The sequence below is a fragment of the Antennarius striatus genome, chromosome 8 (genome assembly GCF_040054535.1).
Source record: "Antennarius striatus isolate MH-2024 chromosome 8, ASM4005453v1, whole genome shotgun sequence".
Taxonomy (NCBI): Eukaryota; Metazoa; Chordata; class Actinopteri; order Lophiiformes; family Antennariidae; genus Antennarius; species Antennarius striatus.
Window position 1 is genome coordinate 1,182,946 of NC_090783.1, and position 22,395 is coordinate 1,205,340.

At 47.2% G+C, this 22,395-nt stretch overlaps 2 protein-coding genes across 8 annotated transcripts; both read left to right on the forward strand.

Moving 5' to 3' along the window:
* The first annotated feature begins 594 nt into the window (after positions 1–594).
* On the forward strand, positions 595–8,664 carry LOC137599890 (uncharacterized). 4 transcript variants are annotated; one of them, XM_068321117.1, is made up of 11 exons: positions 4,112–4,127; positions 4,813–4,904; positions 5,069–5,217; positions 5,281–5,386; positions 5,462–5,558; positions 6,053–6,140; positions 6,224–6,363; positions 6,438–6,636; positions 7,209–7,296; positions 7,403–7,481; positions 7,653–8,664. In XM_068321117.1, exons 3-11 carry the CDS (start codon positions 5,145–5,147, stop codon positions 8,661–8,663), a joined length of 1,881 nt encoding a protein of 626 aa, XP_068177218.1. In that variant the 5' UTR covers positions 4,112–4,127; positions 4,813–4,904; positions 5,069–5,144; the 3' UTR covers position 8,664. The 4 variants fall into 4 exon arrangements, with proteins under 4 accessions (XP_068177217.1, XP_068177215.1, XP_068177218.1 ...); XM_068321116.1 differs by lacking the exons at positions 4,112–4,127; positions 4,813–4,904 and adding an exon at positions 595–980; XM_068321114.1 differs by lacking the exons at positions 4,112–4,127; positions 4,813–4,904 and adding an exon at positions 2,231–2,418.
* Positions 8,665–9,554: 890 nt separating this feature from the next.
* On the forward strand, positions 9,555–15,665 carry LOC137599889 (transmembrane protease serine 6). Of its 4 annotated transcripts, none has more exons than XM_068321112.1 (17): positions 9,555–9,682; positions 9,765–9,882; positions 10,034–10,176; positions 10,267–10,334; positions 10,481–10,665; positions 10,751–10,952; positions 11,073–11,206; positions 11,315–11,427; positions 11,495–11,604; positions 11,922–12,064; positions 12,140–12,238; positions 12,484–12,597; positions 12,681–12,797; positions 13,787–13,955; positions 14,056–14,333; positions 15,233–15,369; positions 15,483–15,665. In XM_068321112.1, the coding sequence occupies exons 1-17, from the start codon at positions 9,596–9,598 to the stop codon at positions 15,663–15,665; spliced, it is 2,400 nt and encodes a 799-aa protein (XP_068177213.1). In that variant the 5' UTR covers positions 9,555–9,595. The 4 variants fall into 4 exon arrangements, with proteins under 4 accessions (XP_068177213.1, XP_068177214.1, XP_068177211.1 ...); XM_068321113.1 differs by having other exon boundaries at positions 15,501–15,665; XM_068321110.1 differs by having other exon boundaries at positions 11,922–12,238.
* Positions 15,666–22,395: the final 6,730 nt, after the last annotated feature.

The window sequence follows — 22,395 nt, forward strand, 5'->3', positions numbered from 1 at the left end:
ACAGAAAATTAGTGTCAAACATTGACATTAAGAGCATAAACGACACAACAAACTTACAAAAAATTCTGTAGAACTTCTCTATTACTACGAATATTATAACTAATTACTGATTATTACTACTATCACCACTACTGATACAACCACTGCTATAATTATATTACACCTACTCTTTCTCCTACTACAATTACAAATATTACCACAACTATTACTTTGACTACTCCTAATATGATAATAATAATTGTAAAACGCTAATAATAGCCTGATAATTGAATGTTAGTCAGTAAATCAGGGTAATGTATTTACATTCATACACATAAACAAACAGAATGTTTAATCCTTATTTCTGGAGTGAACCTGAGATAAACCCTGAGGCGGAATAACAATCACATTTAAATAAAGTTGTTCCAAAGTAATCAACGAGGCGCGTGACCGTCCCCACTCACGAACAGCTGTCGGGCGTCGGGAGCGCGCAGCCTCTCGTTCAGACGCACCGTTACCGGTTCAGGTGAACGTCTCCGGTACGTCAGACCCCCCCCCCCACACCTGTAATCTATATGAATTAAAGAGAGCTTCACCTTGAATCCACATCTTTGGTTTTTTCATAGATTTTTTAATTTTAATTTCACAAATTATGCCCAGATTGCAGGACATCACTACAATCTGTATCCATGTAAAATACCAGATCTTATGATCTTTAATGAATTATTTTCTAAAACATTCATGAGTAGCGCGAGTATTGAAATAAAAATATAATTATGAGCTATTTCAGACAACAGGAGCTGAAAGTAAAAACAACAGTCAGGTGACAAAAAATAATAACATGGTCCCGGTTCACAAATGAAGTGAAACCTCTGGATTCCCACCTTCCTCTTTTGATTTAAAGTAGAAATAGCTGTTTTGTTCCACAGATGTCATTTCTGTAAAACGTCGTAGAACTGAACGAGCCGGAGGGAGCAGCCGCCTTGTCTCGGCCCTAGCCGGTGAGTTGGGTCTGATAAAGACAGTGTCTGTTATCTGTCGCTGGACATGGGGTTCGCTGGTGGTTTTGAGACATTGGGCGTGGAAGCAGATGCCGACTGAATCGTTTAAGAGGCTAAAATCAGCGAAAAAAATCTCCAACAACAAATTATTTATGTCAGGGTTTCAGCCCTGATTCCAGATCTTCAGATCGTTACAAACGTTGGTCGTTTGGCGCTAAATGTAGAATATATTCACTGTTTCTAACAAGCACATCTTTTAATTGCCTGTATCTTAACCGTTTTACTAACTTCCACCTGAGGGCAGCAAAAAGGCTATATCTTATCTGTCTGAAAGAAAGGTCCTGAACTAATAACGTAATAATTAGGTGTTGGAGTTAGGGCTGGGGTTAGCGGTCAGGTTTAGGGGGTAGGGTTAGGGTTAGTAACCCCAACCCTACCTTACCGGTTCTGGACTTTTATTAGTTATTGGTCTTTTACATTCCAAAAATAGGCAAATTTGTTACGTTATGAGCTTTAACAATACTTTTATAATCTTAAAACAAGACGTCAGCTTCCTCATTTGCCGGAGAGAATGTGCTAACCTTTCTGTGAAGCTCTAGAAATGTTCTGCAGAAATTCGTCTGACTTTGCCACTAGCGTTGGGGTGAAGAGGTCAGAGTACGAACTCCTACGTCCTCCTATTGGCCTCAACTCAACTTGCATTGCCTTGTTGCTCCGAAATTTAATTAAAAGACCTGAAGGAGTAGAAAAGTAGAGGGAGAGGACTTGATTCTGATCTTTATCAAAACGGGATGTTCTAGCTCTAGAGAGGGGGTCTAGACCAACACCAGGAGGTGGTTCCACCAGACAACTGAAGGATCCGGCTCCCGTTCTACTTTTGGAGACTCTCGGATCGCAAGTAATCCTGCATCCTGGGAGCAGTAGTCCTACCTGGATAGGTATTGAGGCACCGGATACTCGAGTACCAACCTAAGAATCATCTAAGAGGCAGGCAATCTCAGTTCCTGGAGTTTCCTTCTAAGCTGACGTTGGGTTTTGGTTTATTTTGTGTGCATTTAAAAGGGAGTTTAGGACCCAGAGTGGGAAAACACACACTTCTCCCCACATGTGAGAGAAACACAATGACTCTCATGAAGTCCACCGAAACTTGAGTTTCTGCTGAAACAGAGGAAATCACAAAGCAGGCGGACAAAATGAAAGAGAGGCGGCCCCGAGGGATTTCCATAATGTTGCTTCAATTTTGTTCTTGAAACACGAAGATCTCGTCACCCAGATAAAACAGAGGAAAACCACACAAACCCAAGGTTTTTTTTCCACAACACACATTTCCTACACGTCACTTTGGCACGTTCCAGACCGGACAGACAGTCTTCAGTTGATGGAAACGGCTGATCTGTTCGAACGTGTTGCCCTGAGGAGGAGAGGTGTCCACTGACAGGTGAGACGGAGACGGACTCAGAGAGTCTGTCTGAGGACGATGATGGGGGACGATAGAGAGGGTCCGGTTTCTCTGAATCAGATTAGAAAAGGTTTCGTAATGATTGCAATCGTTGCCTTTGGTCTGACGATGATGAAACGCTAAGACCTTTTCTCTGAAGTCGTCGTTTCTTCTTTAGATTGTGACACATGAGGTTGTTGTAGAGGCTATCGGTGAGATGAGTTGAACTAAAATCCTTTTTTTCCTGTTTTTTTGCAGTCAAGGACATTTCTTCAGTTTTAGGTGAATATTTGAGTTAAAGGACTTGAGTGTTGAAGAACGGTTTTTAGAGGAAGTTTTGTCGTTGGCTAGAAATAAACCATTTTTGATATTTTATTTGTTTATAAAAATTATTTTAATGGAGGAGGTTTGGATGGACTGTTGTCACCTGGTCTGAACTGAGGATTGATCGACAGAATGAAACCGAACTTTTTAAGTTAGATGTGTGGGAGACAGAGGTGAGGGTGAGGAAGGGTGAGGCTGATTGGTAAAACAAGTAATTATAGAGATGAATTTACCTAATAAAGAGTCTACAGCTACACCAGAGACTCTGTTGGATATGAAGCTAACCCTAAATCGCTAATACGCGAACAAGACAAATCGAAATTAAAAACATTAGAAGGTGAAAAATCAGTGGGATATAAAAAATATTATTTGAATCCTGCTTAAAAATTTACATATTAGAGAAAAAATCTTACCAAAAATTTCAACTATTGAATCTATAATGTGCCACGCCCTCACACCTTCACCCACGTCTCATTGGGGAAGATGGAAACAGACGTTCAGCACAGCTCGTCACGTATAAACGTGTTAACAGTTTCTGTGTAACCGGGTTAGATAAACAAACACAAAACTTTATAGCACAAAACAGATCAATAATTACAGCCAACCCTCAGGATTACATTCATATTTATGGATATTTATGGCTGGAGCGATCGGATCCTCGTTGGAACAGAATTCTGATGAGATTTTCATCAGTAAATACGAATAAATTTAAATATTTTTATAGAAATAAAAACGTGCAGAAAAAAATTATCTTTACTGGAAGAAAACAGCAACTTTCTGAGAAGAGAAATGGGTTCGGAAGTGGTTTTCTGGTTGTTCATAGTATGTGGTCGATTCCACGCTAACGTCTGTTTGAAATGGAGAGCATAAAAACAGAGAGAAGAGAGAGAGAGAGAGAGAGAGTCTCAGCTCTTTCTCTTAAATTGAAACAGGTTTGGGGAAACCCAAATGTCAGATGACGGCCGACGGAAAGGAAAACTTTTCTCGGTAGAAACAGAGGGATGTCAAGAAGATAACGGTTGACGGAACGAGGCCAGGAAGTCGTTTAAGTTAAACCAAACCCGAGTCCAAACCTCCAGTCTGACTGGACCGTCTTCACCTCTGGACGTCCGGATGGACGTTGGCTTGGAGATACCTGAGCAGGTGGCGCAGCAGCACTGGTGACCCCAAACTGACCGGCTGATTGGTTAGTTGGGGTCAGGTTGGGTTGTTGAGGGTGAACCCTGCCTCCCACCTAATATCAGCTGACATTGGCTCCAATCCACCAATGAATGAATGAATGAGCGATTAGCTCGTGACGCCGTGGTTCTAAAGGGTTGCGATGCTAAGACCTGCGACGCCGACCCGCAAGGTGACGGACGGGATGAGAACCCAACACGACTGAGGTAGAGGAGGGTTAATGAGATACGATTGGAACTTGGATACGACGGAAAAACCGGCCAATCGGAGGCTCTGTTAGATGTTTAAACCACATGTTCCTCAACATGTGCAGGAACACGTGTCACGCGGTGCAGACAATCAGTTCGGTTCCCTTTTCTCACCTTTGTTAAACTCTTTTACAGCCTGTTAAATAGTCCTCACTGTGGGAACTTCCTGGTTGGTTGCAGACATTTTTAAAAGAACACTTCAGCTTTTTGAGCTCCGTTCTTCCACAAACTCTCTGATTATATTCGCTGAGATCCTGAATTTTGTTCTGATTAATGGGGTTTTAAGAACAGGAAGTGTCTAGAGCAGGAACTACACCTGAAAACCCCCGCCCCCATAAAAACCCCTCCTAGGTTGACCTTTATTAGTCTGCATCAACAGGTGATCAGAACCACCCTAGAATAAAATGTAAAAGAGGTCATGTGTGCTGTAGGAAGAGGGCGGGTTCCTGTGTTAGCACTTGTAGGCCATTAACCACAAACCACACACAAACACACACACACACACACACACACACACACACACACACACACACACACACACACACACACACACACACACACACACACACACACACATGTTTTGAACTTTTCGAGCTGTTCGACAGGTTCGACAGATATAAATGTCAGTGTGGTTTGCGTACAGAGCAGCGATGGATCAGCGCAGAATGATTGGAAAACAGAGGCTAAACGCGTCGACGCCGGGCTGCGAACACATACCCTGCTGCTTCGAGTGAGGTCTGAACACATAAAACATTAGAGGAAACTGTTGTGGCTTCTCACCTCAGAAAACCACAGTTCACACCTTCTACTGCTGCTGGAGGGGGGGATTCAAACCCAGAGAGGAGCGAGTAGATCTACATGAAGGTTCCTGAGCATCTTCTGTCTCTGTCCTCCATCAGGTCCTCACATGGAAGTGAAAGAACGAGCCGATCTCCAGCGCTGAAGGTAACCAGCGTTCCCTCCTGAAGAGAGAACATGGAGATGATGCTGGTCCTCCTCCCGGTTCTTCTACTGATGGTCTCGGCTTGTCCAGAACTCCCCCATGAAGGTGTGTGAAGCGTGGACTGGTCCCATCATGAACACACACACCTTCAACTCCGTCTCTTTTCAGATCTCACCTGCTTCAGCGACTACAACCGGAACATCACCTGTATTTGGAACCACTCGTACCCGTCGGACCGTCCGGACGCCGTGTGCACGCTCCACGCCTGGAACCAGTAAGAACCAGAGGAAAGATCTGATCTGGAGGGATTCACCTCCGTCATGACTTCAGTTCTTCTGTTCGTCTACAGAAGCTTTGGCTACGCTAACTCCTGCAAGCTGGAGCCGGTGGACGGATCCAGACCAGCGTTAGCGAAGTGTTCCGTGGTCTTTGAACACGAGTGGACGGTGAGTCACGTCAAAACTTCGAAGACAGAATTAGTAGAAAGAAAAGGAGTAAATCATTTAGATTGAACTTCAGCTGTTAGCTAGTATTTAATCTTATTTATTTATACAAAAATATCTGTTCTTTCCTTTTTTATTTTTTACACAGTGGCAGAAGATTCCCACGCTTTGCTAAACAATTTAAAAAAAAAACAGAATTTCACAATAAAATACAAAGTTTTTAACAAAAATTCTTGTTAGCGCTGGTTCTATTTTTCTTTTTCCGAGCATTTGATTTATTATTGACTATTGGTGGGATGTATTGTACAAATAAACCCAAATTATCTACCGATGCTCAATCCAAGATTTAATCCGGTGGGATATTATTTCCACATGCTACGCTAAACTAACTAGAATTAGAATGATTTGAAGTGCTGGTGATGAAAACAAAACATAAAGTGCTAAATATGTCCCCACCTTTTTTACAAACCAGTGTGAATGTGTTGAAATGCTTTCAGTTCCAGTCCTTCCACCTGGTGAACATTAGCGTTAGCTGTGACGCTACGCGGCGACGCGAGAGCATTCTGTACCAACCGTCGTGTCACAGTGAGTCGATCAAACATCTGGGGGGTGGGGGCTCTCGCTGCTCGCGAAGCCGATAAAACAAACTGTTTTAACTGTCGCTGCAGTAAAGCTGAGTCCCCCCCCCAAGCCGGACATCAACCGGACCGTCGTCCACTGGAGGCCACAGGCGGTGGAGCACCGACGGCTGCGCTCCGCCCTCTACCAGACAGAGCTCCAGTGGAGAGTGGGGGATGGGCCCTGGCCTGTGAGGGTCTATTTACCGTCCACGACAAACGGCGTGAACGTCAGCTGATCGAAAACGTTTTCTCGTCTCGTCAGGTTCGAGCTCATCACAAGGAGTGTCGATGGAACTGCGACTGGATGACGCCGCTTCCGGACGAACTCAAGCTAGCCGAGAAGTTCGACGTCCGCGTTCGAGTCAAGATCGATAAACCTCGATATAAGTCGGTCTGGAGCGACTGGAGCCCCGTTGCATCGTGGGTGTCGCCCAATGGAAGGGCAACGCCAACGCCACCAAGTGAGGATTGTTAAATGTGGAAAGTGGAACTGAAATTAAAATACAGTCAAACGTCGAGATACGAGTTTAATCCGATCTGAGATCGCAAGTCAAGCAACATTTAACCGATTAAAACAACTAAAATCATTTCAATCTTGAAAAAAGTCCCCAAACCCCATAAATTATAAAATAAGAACATAATTTATGCAGACTATACCTGTGTATAATCAATTATATATAAGTTACGTAAACAATGATAAAGAATTAAAAGAAACGCAAAAATCACGAGAACACACAAGCTACGTCTTTACTACACCAACGAGAACGAGATCCGGTCTCACTGATGTTGTATCCATCCGCCAACACGTGGTGAAGAACGAGATCTGGTCCAGAAGCGGAGCGACAGCACGCATCTCAAATAACTCGTATCTCGAGGTTCGACTGTATACAAATACATAATTCAACATAACATCATAGTATTGATAACATGAAAACTTATGCTACCATTTATTTAGCATTCTGTCAAGTTTGATGAGGTCTAGCTAATTTAATGTACCGGTAACTAAACGACATTCCTCTTTGGTGTCTTTCAGATGTTTCTCAAGTTGTTTTGGTCACCTCTGCCTGCGCTGTGTCATTCCTCTTGTTCCTCATACTCTTTAAGATTGATAAAACCACCTGGTAAGCAAGAACACCTCCCCAAGATCTGGAATAAAGAACATCCAGATCTTTGATGGTTGGAGAGCAGGGTGTCAACTTTCCTGAAGTCTCCCATCCTGTCTTTAAGGGTTTATATAGTAAAGAAAATCAGAGGACGCCCCCTTCCGAACCCAGGGAAGTCCTTCCTGCAAGACGGGGAATTCCAGGTAGAGCAGTTTACTGAAGCACAATGCTAACAGTGGGAATATTAAATCTACAACACACTAAAGCTGAGTTATACTGTATGTTTTAGCTACTTGGGGGCAGTATAATCTAGTATTCTTTGTTCCACCAGTTTTCTTTGCGCTGATGTTTCCATGTCCTCCTGTGTTTTCAAGAACTGGCTGGGCCCCCACTTCACCAGCGAGTCCTTCCATTCTTTCCTGAAACCCGTGGAAATCGTCTCGGTGGAAGTGACGTCCCTCGTCGACGCAGTCGGCCCCGGTGGTTTGGAGGCGACGCTACGAAAGACTATCAGAAGCAAACTCATCGACGAGTTGACGACTCCCAGCTTCTCCAATCCCATGTATTCCCATCTTTCCCCCGTCGCTGCGCCTGTGTTGCTCACCGCCGGGAATCTGGAAGCCTGCGACTCCGACGCACCGTATGGACCGGTCGGTTGTCACGTTGAAGGCCAGCAGGAACAGGATGTAGGTGAAGCGGGAGGTAGAAGAGACGCCGTCCTGAGGTGGTTCTCCGAGGGCAACACGAGCAACAGCGAGACGATACCGGTGATCTCAGACTATAAGAACACGGAGAAACCCCAGCTGGAGCATCCCCGGCTCCAGAGCGTGGATTCAGGCCTGGGCAGCAGCGGACCCTTCGGTCACGACAGCCTGGAGGACGACAGCATCGACCTGACCGATGACCAAAGTGAAGGGTCCGACGGAGGGCAGGGGACGGATGGGGACGTCCAGAAGCTGCTCCGAACCGGTGGAGGTTTCAATGCTATCCAGGTTTGCTCTGGATACAAAGTTCTCAAGATAGACCCTGACCGACCAGACCTCCAGGACCACCAGGACCACAAGGACTACCAGGACCATCAGAACCACCAGGACCCCCCGGACGATCAGTACCTCCCGAGTCTAGATTCAGGCATTAGCAGCGGGGAGCAGGTGAGTCAGGAGGAGGAGCTTGACTCCAGTGACTTCCTGTTTCCTCCTGTCGGAGCTCCTTTCAGACTTTTAGCCGGCTCCTCTTTCGCTCAGGTGGGGTCGGGTTCGAGGGGACGACCTCTTCCTGGTCATATCCTGGCGACAATCGCTCTGGCGTCAGCTGACAGTTCACTGGCGCCCTCTGGTGACGGGTACATGCCAGTGAGGCAGGAGCAAACGCTCCAACATGCATAAACATCTCACGTACGTTTCTTCAGGGCTGATGCTCAACTTTAAAACGTTTTATGTCAATATTGATGGATATGAGGAAAACATTAGGAAACAGAAATAAGAAAATTCAGACTTTTAACTTCATTACTGCTGATTGTGACATTTGTTGAGCTTTGACCTGACTGCACCCCATGTTTGCTTTATCAATTGATTTATTTATTTGCATGTTAACTTTAAGGAAATTACGAACTTCTCTCGATGCGACACAATGCAACCAAACCAAGGATTCCTGCAGCTTCTGCAACACCAAGCTTTCATTTGGAGGATGAATAAAACTGATTTTCTCCAGATTCCTCTCAGAACTTTATTCCAACGCTGTCCCGTGTGAAACGATTTAAGCGTTACCAACAGCGATACTGCAGACTTCAAGGTTCATAAGTTGTTTTTCTCTAGAATCTAGATCGTCTGTACGATGTTTAAACCGTGTGATAGATAAAAAGATGTTGTCAAAGAGTTTGACCCTTGAACCTTTTCTCCAAACAGTCTTTTGGTTACAGTTCACCGCAGGAGGATAAAACCTTGAAAACGATCGGAATAACGTTTCTAAAATCGTCCCTCTTTATGTTTCCGTTGCGTTCGGTTCGCTCTCTCTAACGCCTACTGGGATTTCTTGTTTTCAAGTCAGGTGAAATGAACTCTGGGAGTCTACAACCAGCCCACGCCCCCTGCTTCAATCCCATCAGGCCACCTGGAATAGGGGAGTGGACTGGGAGCATCAGTGTTGCTAGGCGACAATTTCTTGCATCAGCTCACCTGTAGATCTGACTCACCGATGATTCATTTAGAACACGTTAGCCATGATGGTAGCATCAGCTTTGAGACTACAGATGCTAATCCATTAGCAGAGCATAGAGAGACCTCCATGGAGCGCCAGAAGATTCCTCAAGAAAAGATGGATGAGGACTGACGCCGTGGCGCCCGGCCACGGCTCCAGGAAGTCGATGACGGGTGACCAGGGCGTCGCTCCTGCTCCCAACGATGGGGTCAGTATGCTAAAAGCTACGTTAGCTCAGTGCGTTCAAGTGAATGCGTGCGCGAAGGATTAACGACTAGTAACTGAAGCAGGTGGGAGCCGTGGGTCCGTCCACCAGGAGGAAACGGTCCCGTGGGTGTCTCCCAGCCCTCTTCATCATCTTCATCATCCTCATCACTGCAGCAGCTGTGCTGCTCTGGTACTTCCTGGGTAAGGAGTTCGCCCTACGCCAAATTCGATTCAAGTTGTTTCCTGTCCTCTTTCTGTATGGCTACCTTTAGATGTTAGATCGTCCTTGCCGCTGCTTCCTGCATGGCGTTCCTTCACATCGCATTGACCTTTAACCCTCCCTCCCCAACAGAATACCGGGTGTGGACGTTGGAGCGTCGCGTCCGGCAGCAGTTCACCGCCTCCCTCTCCATCCTCAACAGGAACTTCTCTGCTGCTCTGGCCTCTCAAGACAGTCCTGCCTTCAAGAAGGAGGCCAAAAACATACAGGAAGTGGTGAGCAGGAAGCGTGAATCTGATGGTGATCACATGACACACGTCCAGTGCACCTGAGAACAGGTGACGCTGTCTGTCCTCGTCTTTCAGGTGCAAACGGCAATGAAGGACTCGAGTCTTTCTCGATACTTCAACGAGACGACAGTCTTTGCCTTTGGGTATGTCGTTTGAGTTCGTAAGCATGATTCCGTGGTGGATGTGAGGAAGGCGGGGCCTGTCTGCGTGTGGTGACATCATTTTTGGGTGTGGCTTCAGGAGGTAAGAATCGTATACATCGCATGCAGATTTCTGGTCTTTCACATAGGGAGGGGAGTGTTGTGGTCCACTTCTGGGTGGTGATGTCCGTCCCCAGCAGCCATGTTGGGAGGGTCACCCTGGAGCGGGTCACCCGGAGCCTGTATGACGGCTTGCGGCGCAACGTAGGGTCCAAACAGGAGGCGGCATGCATCAACGGATACCTCCTCCACCTCCCCTCGCTGTCCGTCAGTGGTGAGCGCAAAGAGAAGCACGTTGGGGGAGTCATCAGCAACGTGGCCAATCTGTCTGCTGATCTCTGGACATCTTTCCCTCTAAGACTGTGACCATGCCCTGAGGGTGGTGTCCAGTCCCCTGGTTCTCCCTGGCCCGGACACGAGGCACTCCTACTGCATGTGGCGACTCCAGGCGGCCCCAGGCTCCCAGCTGGAGCTCCAGGTGGAGTGGTTCCAGCCGGGGTGCGGCGACAGGATGTGGGTGTACGACTCCATGGTCCCCAGGGAGGCTCATCTCATCACCTCGTGAGTTTCAACCAGTTAGAAGGAGCTGAATGTCGGAGGGGCTGGGTTTAAAGACACAACCTTGCAGCGTTTGTTGGACTTCGGTAGTCTTCATTCTGGCATCTTCCTGCCTCTCCTCAGGGCGTCCGGCTGCAGACGCCATCATGTGACGCAGATCCTGTCTTCAGGTGAGTTCATGACAGTGGTTTGGAAACGGGGTCCAGGTGACTATGAAGATCCCTTCAGTCTGTCAGCACGAGCCTGGGACCAGCAGGGTAAGACCGCCCAGACCAATGGGGTCCAATGAATTGAACAGAACCATGTTGCTAACCATTGGTATTGAGATCGGTATGGACTGATTCCAGCGCCTCTTTCTTTCTCAGAATGCGGGGCCACCATTGAGCTACAGGAGGTTTCGGGGGTCCAGGGGACCTTAAGGACGCCGTTCTTCCCCAGCTACTATCCCCCCAACGCCAACTGCACCTGGAGGTTCATTGTAAGGAAAGTCTTCATCCGACCGTTCCACCTTGAGCCCGATCGGATAATCTTGTTGGTGGTTTCAGATGTCGGGTATGGGATTGGGCTTGTCTCTGGAATTCGAGGGCTATGAGCTGAGCGTAGCGGGCCCCGACCAAACCTGTTCCCAGGGACAGTGGCTGATCCAGGACCGCAGGTGAGGTGTATTCAAGATGAGTCTCTCAGGGCCCCCTCCCACTACACCCGTATCCACCTGAGATCCAATCAGAACCAGTCGTAAGAAAGTTTTTATTTTGGGTAAAATTGTTTAGAGTAAGCAACGTGTGATAAATGTCCAGCAGGGGGCAGCAGCGTCCCACCAGAACCCCCTGTAGAGGCGTTGACACACACTGTAAATGTGAGGGAAGTTTATTTTTCAGCTCAGAAGCAACTTTGAAAGCCGTGACAAAAAAGTTGAGTCGACATGTGATAACAACATGACTGACCTTTGACCCCAGTGTCACCCTTTCTCAGATTGTGCGGAACCAGAAGCTTGCAGACGTTCAACCAACGCCTCCTCCCGCTCTCCACGACGACCACGGTTGTCATGACGTCAGAGGCGTCACTCACCGGGCCGGGCCTCCAGCTGGGATACAGCGTCTTCAACCTATCAGAGCGTAAGCTGCCAGTCGGTCGACGCCCCCTGCTGTGTGACCCATCAGTGACCCGTTTGAAGGTTCCGTTCTGTACAGCTTGTCCAAACCGGTTCCTGTGCCCCACCAACGGTTTGTGCGTCCCCGCCTGCGACGGCATCAGCGACTGTCCCCACGGGCTGGACGAGAGGAGCTGTGGTATTTATCATCCTTCAAACGCTTTAGTTAAAACTCACCACAGAAATGGCGCCGGGCGCTTTGAGGTGAGTCTTTTGGACGCTGATTCCAGCGCCACGCCCAGCTCCAGGTTCCAGGTGTGCCCACCGGTAGGGATTGGGAATAATTGATGAACCATTCCATGACGTTCTACAGGTGTCGTTAGCGTTAGCGCACATTGCTAAGTAGGCGTGTGATTGGTCAGCTGACATCGGGGTGTGTTTCAGTGTGTGTGGCGCAGCACCAGTGTCCAGAGGACGGTCAGTGTGTGGACAACCACAGGCTGTGTGACGGACAGCCTGACTGCCCCGAAGCAACGGACGAGATGAACTGCACCGACGGTAGCACACACACACCACACACACACACACACACACTCAAATCACATGACCACATATGCAGCCATGTGTGTGTGTGTGTCCAGGCGTCCCGTGCACAGACATGACCTACGTGTGCGCCGACGGAACCTGCCTGAAGAAGACAAACCCAGAGTGTGATCTGGTCAACGACTGCCCCGACGCTTCCGATGAGGATCAGTGTGGTGAGATCATGAGGTCATGAGAGCATGATGTGATGAGAACATGAGGACACGTGGACATAAGGACCGAAGAACATGAAAACAGAAGGACATGATAACATGTAAAATGAGGACATGAGGACATGAGTACATGAGGGCATGAGGACATGACAGTATGAGAAAGGGGAGGACATGAAGATATGTGACCATGAGAACAAGATATGAGAACACAAAGACATGAGAACATGACAATATGAGGAAATGAGAACATGAGTTCATGAGAATATGAGAACATGAGGTCATGAGATATGAGTACACATGAACATGAACTGAGGACATGAGGACATGAGGACATGAAGAAATGAGAACATGACATGAGGAAATGAGAACATGAGGACATGAGAACATGAGAACATGAGAACATGAGAACATGACATGAGGAGATGAGGACATGAGAACATGAGGATATGAGGACATAAGGACATGAACTGAGGACATGAGGACATGAAGAAATGAGAACATGACATGAGGAAATGAGAACATGAGGACATGAGAACATGAGAACATGACATGAGGAGATGAGGACATGAGAAAATGAGGATATGAGGACATAAGGACATGACATGAGGACATGAGGGCATGGGGACATTAGAATATGAGGACATGAAAACATGAGGACATGAGGACATAAGGACATGACATGAGGACATGAGGGCATGGGGACATTAGAATATGAGGACATGAAAACATGAGGACATGAGGACATAAGGACATGACATGAGGACATGAGGGCATGGGGACATTAGAATATGAGGACATGAAAACATGAAGACATGAGGACATGAGAACATGAGTATATGAGAAAATGAGAATAGAAGGACATGAGAACATGACATGAGGACAGCAGAACAGGAACTAGATTGGTTAGCTATGACCCCCCTCATATGTCAATACAAATAAAAATGCTAGTTCCTGACCATCAGCTGTGTCCCAATGCCCCCCTGTGTGTTCAGAATGCGGTCTGAGGCCCGCCCCCAGCCGGATCGTGGGGGGGGCAGATGCCGGGGAGGGGGACTGGCCGTGGCAGGCCAGCCTGCAGACTCTGGGGGTCCACATCTGTGGTGGAGCGCTGATATCCAGCCTGTGGGTGGTGTCCGCCGCCCACTGCTTCCAGGACGACCAGTAAGAAGGAAGTGGACGTAGAATGTCCTTTCAAAACAAAAGCATGTCAGCGTGCTCCATTCACAGGAATGCTAACCTGCTTACCGCCCCGTGTCTGCAGTCTCTACCCCCCCTTCCAGTGGACGGTCCATCTGGGTAAGGTGCAGCTGGACTGCTGCGGCCCTGGGGGGGGGGTGGTTCCGGTGCAGCGGATTCACATCCATCAGTACTACGACGCCGTCTCCCAGGACTACGACCTGGCCCTGCTCAAGCTGAACCGGACCGCGCCCACGCCGCCGGCCGGACACGCCAGCCCCGCCTGCCTGCCGCCACCAACCCACCAGCTGGAGCCGGGCCTGCTCTGCTGGGTCGCCGGCTGGGGGGCCGTCGAGGAGGGGGGTGAGGAGTCAGAGAACTGCCACAGTTCACAGTTTAACTCCTGGGGAGATCTTCCCATCCATACGACGGTCTCACATCTATTTATTACACATTTGTTTTTCCTTACATTCTATTCTGACTTCCATCTGACCTCGTCTCTGACCTGAAGGAACACATCCTCACGCCTCGCAAAGTGCAGTTTTACAAACATAAAACATCTTAATGCGGACTTTTATTTGGTGCTTTTCGAGTTGTCGGTTTATTCGACGCAGCGTTTGTGATGTCATGTGGTTTTATTTTAGTCACAAGAGCAGAAGTTCATCGTTCTGTGTGACGCAGAGTTGTCTATAAAGGACTGGTCAGCCTAAACCCAACCCTAAACCTAAACCTAACCTCTAACCGTAAGCGGAACATAACCTTAACCTAATCCTAAACCTAACCGACCCCCAAACCTAACCCCAACCATAAATCTAACCCTAACCCTAAACCAAGCCTGACCCCTAACCCAAACCTAACCTGACCTGACCTAACCTACCATAACCCAACCTAACCTAACCTAACCTAAACTAACCTAACCTAACCTAACCTAACCTAACCTAAACTAACCTAACCTAACCTAACCTAACCTAACCTAACCTAACCTAAACTAACCTAACCTAACCCAATTTAATCTAGCCTAACCTAAACTAACCTAGCCTAAACTAAACTAAACTAAACTAAACTAAACTAAACTAAACTAAACTAAACTAAACTAAACTAAACTAAATTAAACTAAACTAAACTAAACTAAACTAAACTAAATTAAACTAAACTAAACTAAACTAAACTAAACTAAACTAAACTAAACTAAACATCATCTATCATTTAAGCATCTTCGTTGGCTCACCTTCCTCTTCCTGTTCCTCTTGCGCCCCCTTCAGGCGGCGCCGTCAACGCGCTCCAGGCGGTGGGGGTACGTCTGGTCAGTGAGGAGGCCTGCATCCGCTCGTATGGTCATCTCATCACTCCCAGAATGCTTTGCGCTGGGTACCGCGATGGAAACAAAGACGCCTGCCAGGTACAGAGAGACCCGTGAACAAAACCAGGAGACGGTTAAGTCCGTTTTTCCACCAGGGGGGGTCGGGGCCTCGACCCCCACGGTGGTTAACCCCTTCCACATGAACGCTTTAGCATCTCGTCTGTTGCCAGGGAGACTCCGGCGGTCCATTGGTGTGCCAGGAGCCGTCGGGTCGCTGGTACCTGGTGGGGGTGGTGAGCTGGGGGAGGGGCTGCGGACGCCCCGACCAGTACGGCGTCTACACCCGCATCACCCGGCTCAGCGGCTGGATCAAGGAGGTCATCGGCGGCTCCTGAGCCGGCAGCGGTCTCCATCATCCTGGGCAGCAACCTGATGAACCATAGCCGGCTTTAATTCAGAGCTCTGAAGTCCCAAGGGGGGGCGCTAACGGAGCGAGAAAGCCCCCCCAGTCCAATTTAATTACATTAAACTCTAATCCCAATCCCAATAGGACGCAAATTGGCGTCCCTCAGGGATCTTCTGGAAAGAGAAACAAACCGTTTTTATCCAAACTCAGTGTGTCTGTCTTTGTTCGGATCGTTTACGATCGTTTCTCTGAATTATCTGTGGGTTTAAGTTCATAATTTAAATAAAGTTCATAATATAGCAAATAAAGTTAATAATGTAGCAAATAAAGTTTATAATGTAGCAAATAAAGTTTATAATGTAGCAAATAAAATGTGAGTTTTAAGTTAATTAACTTCAACACAAAAAACTTTGAGGCCGTTGGCGCTAAATGCTAACGTTGTCGCATTAATGTTTATCAATGAAAATCCGGTTGCAGGTCAAAACGCTCGCCGTCCCAGTCGTAAACAGTAACGGTGATGTCATCAGCTTTGACTGCATTAGCTTTGATGTCATTGGTTTAGATTTCAGCAGCTTTGATGTCATCGGCTTTAGCGGCAGGTCGATGATGACATCATAACAAATCAAATATTTCTCAGCGGTTGAGGTCGTTTCATTTTTCCAGACGCTTCAGTCGAGTCTTTTCATAATAAACTAAGTTTAATCTTAATAAAGTTTAATCTTCTTCCCATGAGGAACCGCTCTGATGTTCTCAGGAGGCGGAACCTCGTCCGTCGGTTTGTGTACGTATCGCCGACGGCAACCGGCTCTGATTTTCTCTCCTGAATTGCCGCCAAGCTCTCCGCCTCCACCCATCCATCACGAGCGATCCGTCTGCAGAGCAGCCCGACCATCGATCTGCATTAATCGGGCGAGCGAAGCGAAGAAACGAGTGGAGGAACAAATCCTAAAAAGGAGGGAGGAAGAGGAGGAGGAGGAGGGCCGGCGGCGCCGGACGCTGATTACCTCCTGGACCGCCGCCATCTTCCTGCTCCTTGCAGATGAAAACCAGGAGGACAGCTGAGGCTGATTTTTATTAGACGCCAACCAAAATATTTACATCAGGCGTGAGGAGACGCAGCGCTAAAACGACCACATGCTAACAGGAAGTGTAGCAGCAGGAGTCGGCTCCTGGCGCTTGGCGTGTTTCTCATTCGGTCCAATGCAAAGAACAACGGAGCTAACGTGCTAAAAGGACTCCTGCAGGAGTTCTATGATCGAAGCGTGTATTTCTACCACAGACGATGTTAACGGTATAACATGAGGTGTTTGTGTGTCGGACTAGCGTGAATGGAAACACGACAGGGACGTTTAAAATGAAGTCATCCAGAAACCACGTCCAACACGAAGACGCCCCGGGACGGGATTCAAGCCCGAACGGCCTCTCTGACCCCCAGACTCTAAAACAAGCTCCAAAACACAACGACACGAATTAAACACAAATTAATCACAGTTAAACACGACTAAACACAAACTAAACACGACTAAACACGACTACACACGACTAAACACGACTAAACACGACTAAACACGACTAAACACAAACTAAACACGACTAAACACGACTAAACACGACTAAACACGACTAAACACAAACTAAACAGGACTAAACAGGACTAAACAGGACTAAACACGACTAAACACAAACTAAACACAAACTAAACACAAACTAAACACGACTAAACACGACTAAACACAAACTAAACACGACTAAACACGACTAAACAAGACTAAACACAAACTAAACACGACTAAACACAAACTAAACATGACTAAACACGACTAAACACGACTAAACACAAACTAAACACGACTAAACACGACTAAACACGACTAAACACGACTAAACACGACTAAACACAAACTAAACACGACTAAACACAAACTAAACACGACTAAACACAAACTAAACACGACTAAACACAAACTAAATACGACTAAACACGACTAAACACAACTAAACACGACTAAACACGACTAAACACGACTAAACACAAACTAAACACAAACTAAACACGACTAAACACGACTAAACACGACTAAACACAAACTAAACACGACTAAACACGACTAAACACGACTAAACACGACTAAACACGACTAAACACAAACTAAACACGACTTAACACGACTAAACACGACTAAACACGACTAAACACGACTAAACACGACTAAACACAAACTAAACACGACTAAACACAAACTAAACACGACTAAACACAAACTAAACACGACTAAACACGACTAAACACAAACTAAACACGACTAAACACGACTAAACAAGACTAAACACAAACTAAACACGACTAAACACAAACTAAACATGACTAAACACGACTAAACACGACTAAACACGACTAAACACAAACTAAACACGACTAAACACGACTAAACACGACTAAACACGACTAAACACGACAAAACACAAACTAAACACGACTAAACACAAACTAAACACGACTAAACACAAACTAAATACGACTAAACACGACTAAACACGACTAAACACGACTAAACACGACTAAACACGACTAAACACAAACTAAACACAAACTAAACACGACTAAACACGACTAAACACGACTAAACACAAACTAAACACGACTAAACACGACTAAACACGACTAAACACGACTAAACACGACTAAACACAAACTAAACACGACTTAACACGACTAAACACGACTAAACACGACTAAACACGACTAAACACGACTAAACACAAACTAAACACGACTAAACACAAACTAAACACGACTAAACACAAACTAAACACGACTAAACACAAACTAAATACGACTAAACACGACTAAACACGACTAAACACGACTAAACACGACTAAACACGACTAAACACGACTAAACACAAACTAAACACGACTAAACACAAACTAAACACAAACTAAACACGACTAAACACGACTAAACACGACTAAACACGACTAAACACGACTAAACACGACTAAACACGACTAAACACGACTAAACACAAACTAAACACGACTAAACACAAACTAAACACAAACTAAACACGACTAAACACGACTAAACACGACTAAACACACACTCCTCCGCAGCGCAAATTCAAATCTGAAATTTGAATGATTCCAAATTCTTCACGCGATCCGGTGACCTTTGACCGGATCGATGCGTGCTCAGAAAGCTACCGACGCTTTCCAATCAAACCGGGGTTACAGCAGGAGTTTGTGGGTGTGTTGGCGAGCGTGTGTGTGTGTGTGTGTGTGTGTGTGTGTGTCCACAGAAACACACAATCTCCATTCAGAGGTCTTCTTGGCGTCCTGAGGGAGGCGGGATCAGAGCGTCTTCACACTCGCTGCACCGTGAATCGTCGCTGTGGGATCCGTAGAGGCGTGGATGTGGAGGAGACGAGCTGCATCCGTCTCCGTCAGCCAAACAAACGCCAGCGCTCCAGTCGAGTTCGTGCTCTTGTTGAGAAGAACCGAGTTTGCAGAGGAAGCTGGAGCTGATGACCTTCACTGACCTTTAAAGAAACAGCAGAACGAGTGGAACAGGATGTCAGCAGAGGAACACAACCGTCTGTTGTGTGAGCCAGGAGGTCAGAGGTCACTAAGCTGGTTTCTGACGGAGGATTAAGTTTATTTTGCTTCTTGACTTTAATTGTTAAATTATTTTGAGACTGAATCAGAAATTATTCTAATATTCTATTTAAAGGTGTGCATCCCATAATCGGTTTCAGTGCATACTTGACCTCATGCTGTTGCGGTTGCAGCACAGACTGTTTTTCCAGTGTGGGGGGGTCTGTGAGTGACAGACCAGTGGAAAACACTCCCAAAGGAAACAAACACTCCTGGAATCTGGGAGAAAGGAGGAGGTGGAGCTTCAGCAGCTGCAGCGCCGGCGACGTATTCATCCCTTGTTCACGAGCTCCTCCCACTTTCTGAGGCGCTGCTGTCTCACTTTTCTCCGTGGGTCCCCTGGGCTCCCGCTGCCTCGAAGCCGAGCGCCTGGATCCGTCTGGGGAGTCGCGGTTAGAGAGGGAGGACGTGGGAGGGGGGCGTTCAGAGGGAGCAGAGGTCCGGCAGGAAATGTGGAGACAAGAGGGAGAGGGGAGGGAGGCCACAGCACATGTTCCTCGTCACGCGTGTTATGTGTGGCGCTGGGGGGGAGCTGCTCGCCGTGTTGTCACGTGATGACGTGGGGTCCTCCTGACATGTTCATTAAAAACCACGGCCATCCCTCGCCGAGTCGCGCTCCGAGACGCACGGCTTCCCTACATGGTAGATTTTTAGTAGGAGGTCACGTGATACCGTACACGTACGCTATTGGCTGACAGCATCAGGAAGTGTGCTGCGTTCTGAGACTCACAGGAGTCAGAGAAACACTTGAAACCGCTTTGAGCAGTCAGTAAGAGAGGGGTGGGGTAAGACGGTGGGGTAGCATCTGTAATCTGTGTTGTACTGCCTGTTGTACTGCCTGTTGTACTGCCTGTACTACCTGTTGTACTGCCTGTTGTACTACCTGTTGTACTACCTGTTGTACTACCTGTTGTACTGCCTGTTGTACTACCTGTTTACTGTGGGTCAGACCTGCAGTCTGTCCTGTACATACTTTATTACTAGACAGTAAAGCTGACTTTAACTCTGCCTTTGGGGGGGGGTTAACAAACCTTTAAATTATTGTAAATAATAAGACAACTAGTTTGTCGGCTTATTGCAGAATTTTGTTTTTCACGGCTAGTCCTGGAACACGTTAACCGCGAGTAACGAGGGATTAGAGCCACGGAGAGCTGTGATTGGTCAGCGTCCATTACGTCAGATTTTAGTGATGACCCAAACTACGCAGCAGGTCGTCGACCTGCAGAACCTGCTGAGGACAAAACTGCTAAGAACAGCCAGAAACCTGGGCACAGACCCCGCCTCCAGGTGGGCGTGGCTCTACAGAAAGCATTTTGGGTCAGCCAGGCCTCAGGCGTGGGATGAACTCAATCCAAAATGTTTCCTGCCTGGGAAATGAAGACAAAGAAGGGGGGGGGGGCGGCCGCAACCCTGAAACCGGATTGGACCCGTGTTTATACCCGGTAACGAGTGTCATGTGACCCGGGTGAACCGCCTGGAACGGGATCCGTCCGTTTCGGATCACAGGAAGCATCGGAGAACCTCACGACTAGTGAAGGAGATAAGATAAGATTAAAAAAAGTGATAACGTGAGTCACAGAGTCATAAATAAGGATTCAGTTACTCACATGAAGGTCAGATGAAGGTCAGATGAAGGTCAGATGAAGGTCAGATGAAGGTCAGATGAAGGTCACATTCTCTCCGTTTCAACGTGTTTATTGGTGCCGTTCAGCGTTTCTGAGTCAAATCGAAACGAAGGATGAAGGATTATCATCGCAGCAGGAAATAGACACGTCCCAAAACTTTCACGTCTTTGAGGACAGAATAATTGGTCTTAAATAAATCGGTGAATTTTGGCCCAGAACCACACGGGTGGTCCAAAACCGGGCTCCGAGCCACGAACCACTTTTTAACAGGAACTGGTCCTGATGGTCCTGGTTTGGAGCAGAAAGCGGCTCCAGGACTCTTTGGTTTATTTGACTCATAAAAACAGAATTAATGGGGGAAGCGGATTTTTCCTTGTCCTCAGTCCGGGTTCCAGAACATCACCGGGACTCAAACGTCTCAAACACGGAGCCGGATCCGGAGTGGACGGGATGATGAACCTAATCCCTGCTGATCCGATGCAACACGGGACCCGAACCCGTTTCCACCCCCAAACATCTGGCTTCCATTCCCAGGTTGGATGGGATCTGCGTTGGTTGCAGATATTTTTTGGCTCCAGCTCTGATTGACAGGAATGAAAACACAACACCCGGGAAAAAGGAGGGATTTTCACCCCTTCAAGACCACAAAGTGGGCGGCGGCCAATCCCCCCCCCCCCCATCTGTCTCCATTTAAACCTCCATGAACGTCTGGTTTTTGCTTCTACATCAAAATCGTATCTCCAAAAAAAATCTAAAGTTACCATCGCTAATTAGCTTTGCTAGCTGGGGGAACTGGGACCCCTTAACCATCCAGACCTTCACCTTAGAGGGGAGGGCCGCTGACACCTCCAGGGACCCCAACCAACAAACTCCAGATGTGGAAAATCCCATCAGAGAGGGATCCCATCTCGATCTGGATCGGATCCGACGCCATTAAAGACACAAAATTATCCAAACCTTCAGTCGACGGAAGAAGTTGGACGACGGCTTGATTGGATGTTCTCATCATCGTTGGGAAATCGTCCAATCAGATGAGGAGATTCCTGGTTGGTTTCAGAGCGCTTTCATGAGGACGGGAGGAGTTACGAAAGGTTCCTCTTTCTAGACATCAAAGCCAACGTCTCGGTTTCCCGGAAACATGCGCCAATTAATTTGCCTGTCACCATGGCAACAACAGGTATGAGGCCTTGACTTTCTTCACACGAGATTTATCTGTCTAGACATCAAAGCCAAAGTCTTGGTTTCCAGCAAACACACCATCAAGTTGCCACCGTGGCAACCCGTTTAGACGACACGCAAAGAGCCTGACTCTCTTCATGGGGGGGTGGAGGAGTCGTTGCCGTGACGGCTGGGATGTTTTGTTACTCTGCAACGAAAGCGCAAATTACGAAGGAGACAGAAGAAGAGTTTCCAACCGCCGCTGTGGTGATGAAGGTATT

Coding starts and splice junctions, on each gene's coding strand:
- LOC137599890 (XM_068321116.1), top strand. CDS start 5,145: ATGGAGATGATGCTGGTCCTCCTCCCGGTTCTTCTACTGATGGTCTCG. Junction 5,559..6,052: donor TCTTTGAACACGAGTGGACG/GTGAGTCACGTC, acceptor AAATGCTTTCAG/TTCCAGTCCTTCCACCTGGT. Junction 6,637..7,208: donor GGCAACGCCAACGCCACCAA/GTGAGGATTGTT, acceptor GGTGTCTTTCAG/ATGTTTCTCAAGTTGTTTTG.
- LOC137599889 (XM_068321110.1), top strand. CDS start 9,596: ATGAGGACTGACGCCGTGGCGCCCGGCCACGGCTCCAGGAAGTCGATG. Junction 13,956..14,055: donor CACTGCTTCCAGGACGACCA/GTAAGAAGGAAG, acceptor CCGTGTCTGCAG/TCTCTACCCCCCCTTCCAGT. Junction 14,334..15,232: donor GGGGGCCGTCGAGGAGGGGG/GTGAGGAGTCAG, acceptor CGCCCCCTTCAG/GCGGCGCCGTCAACGCGCTC.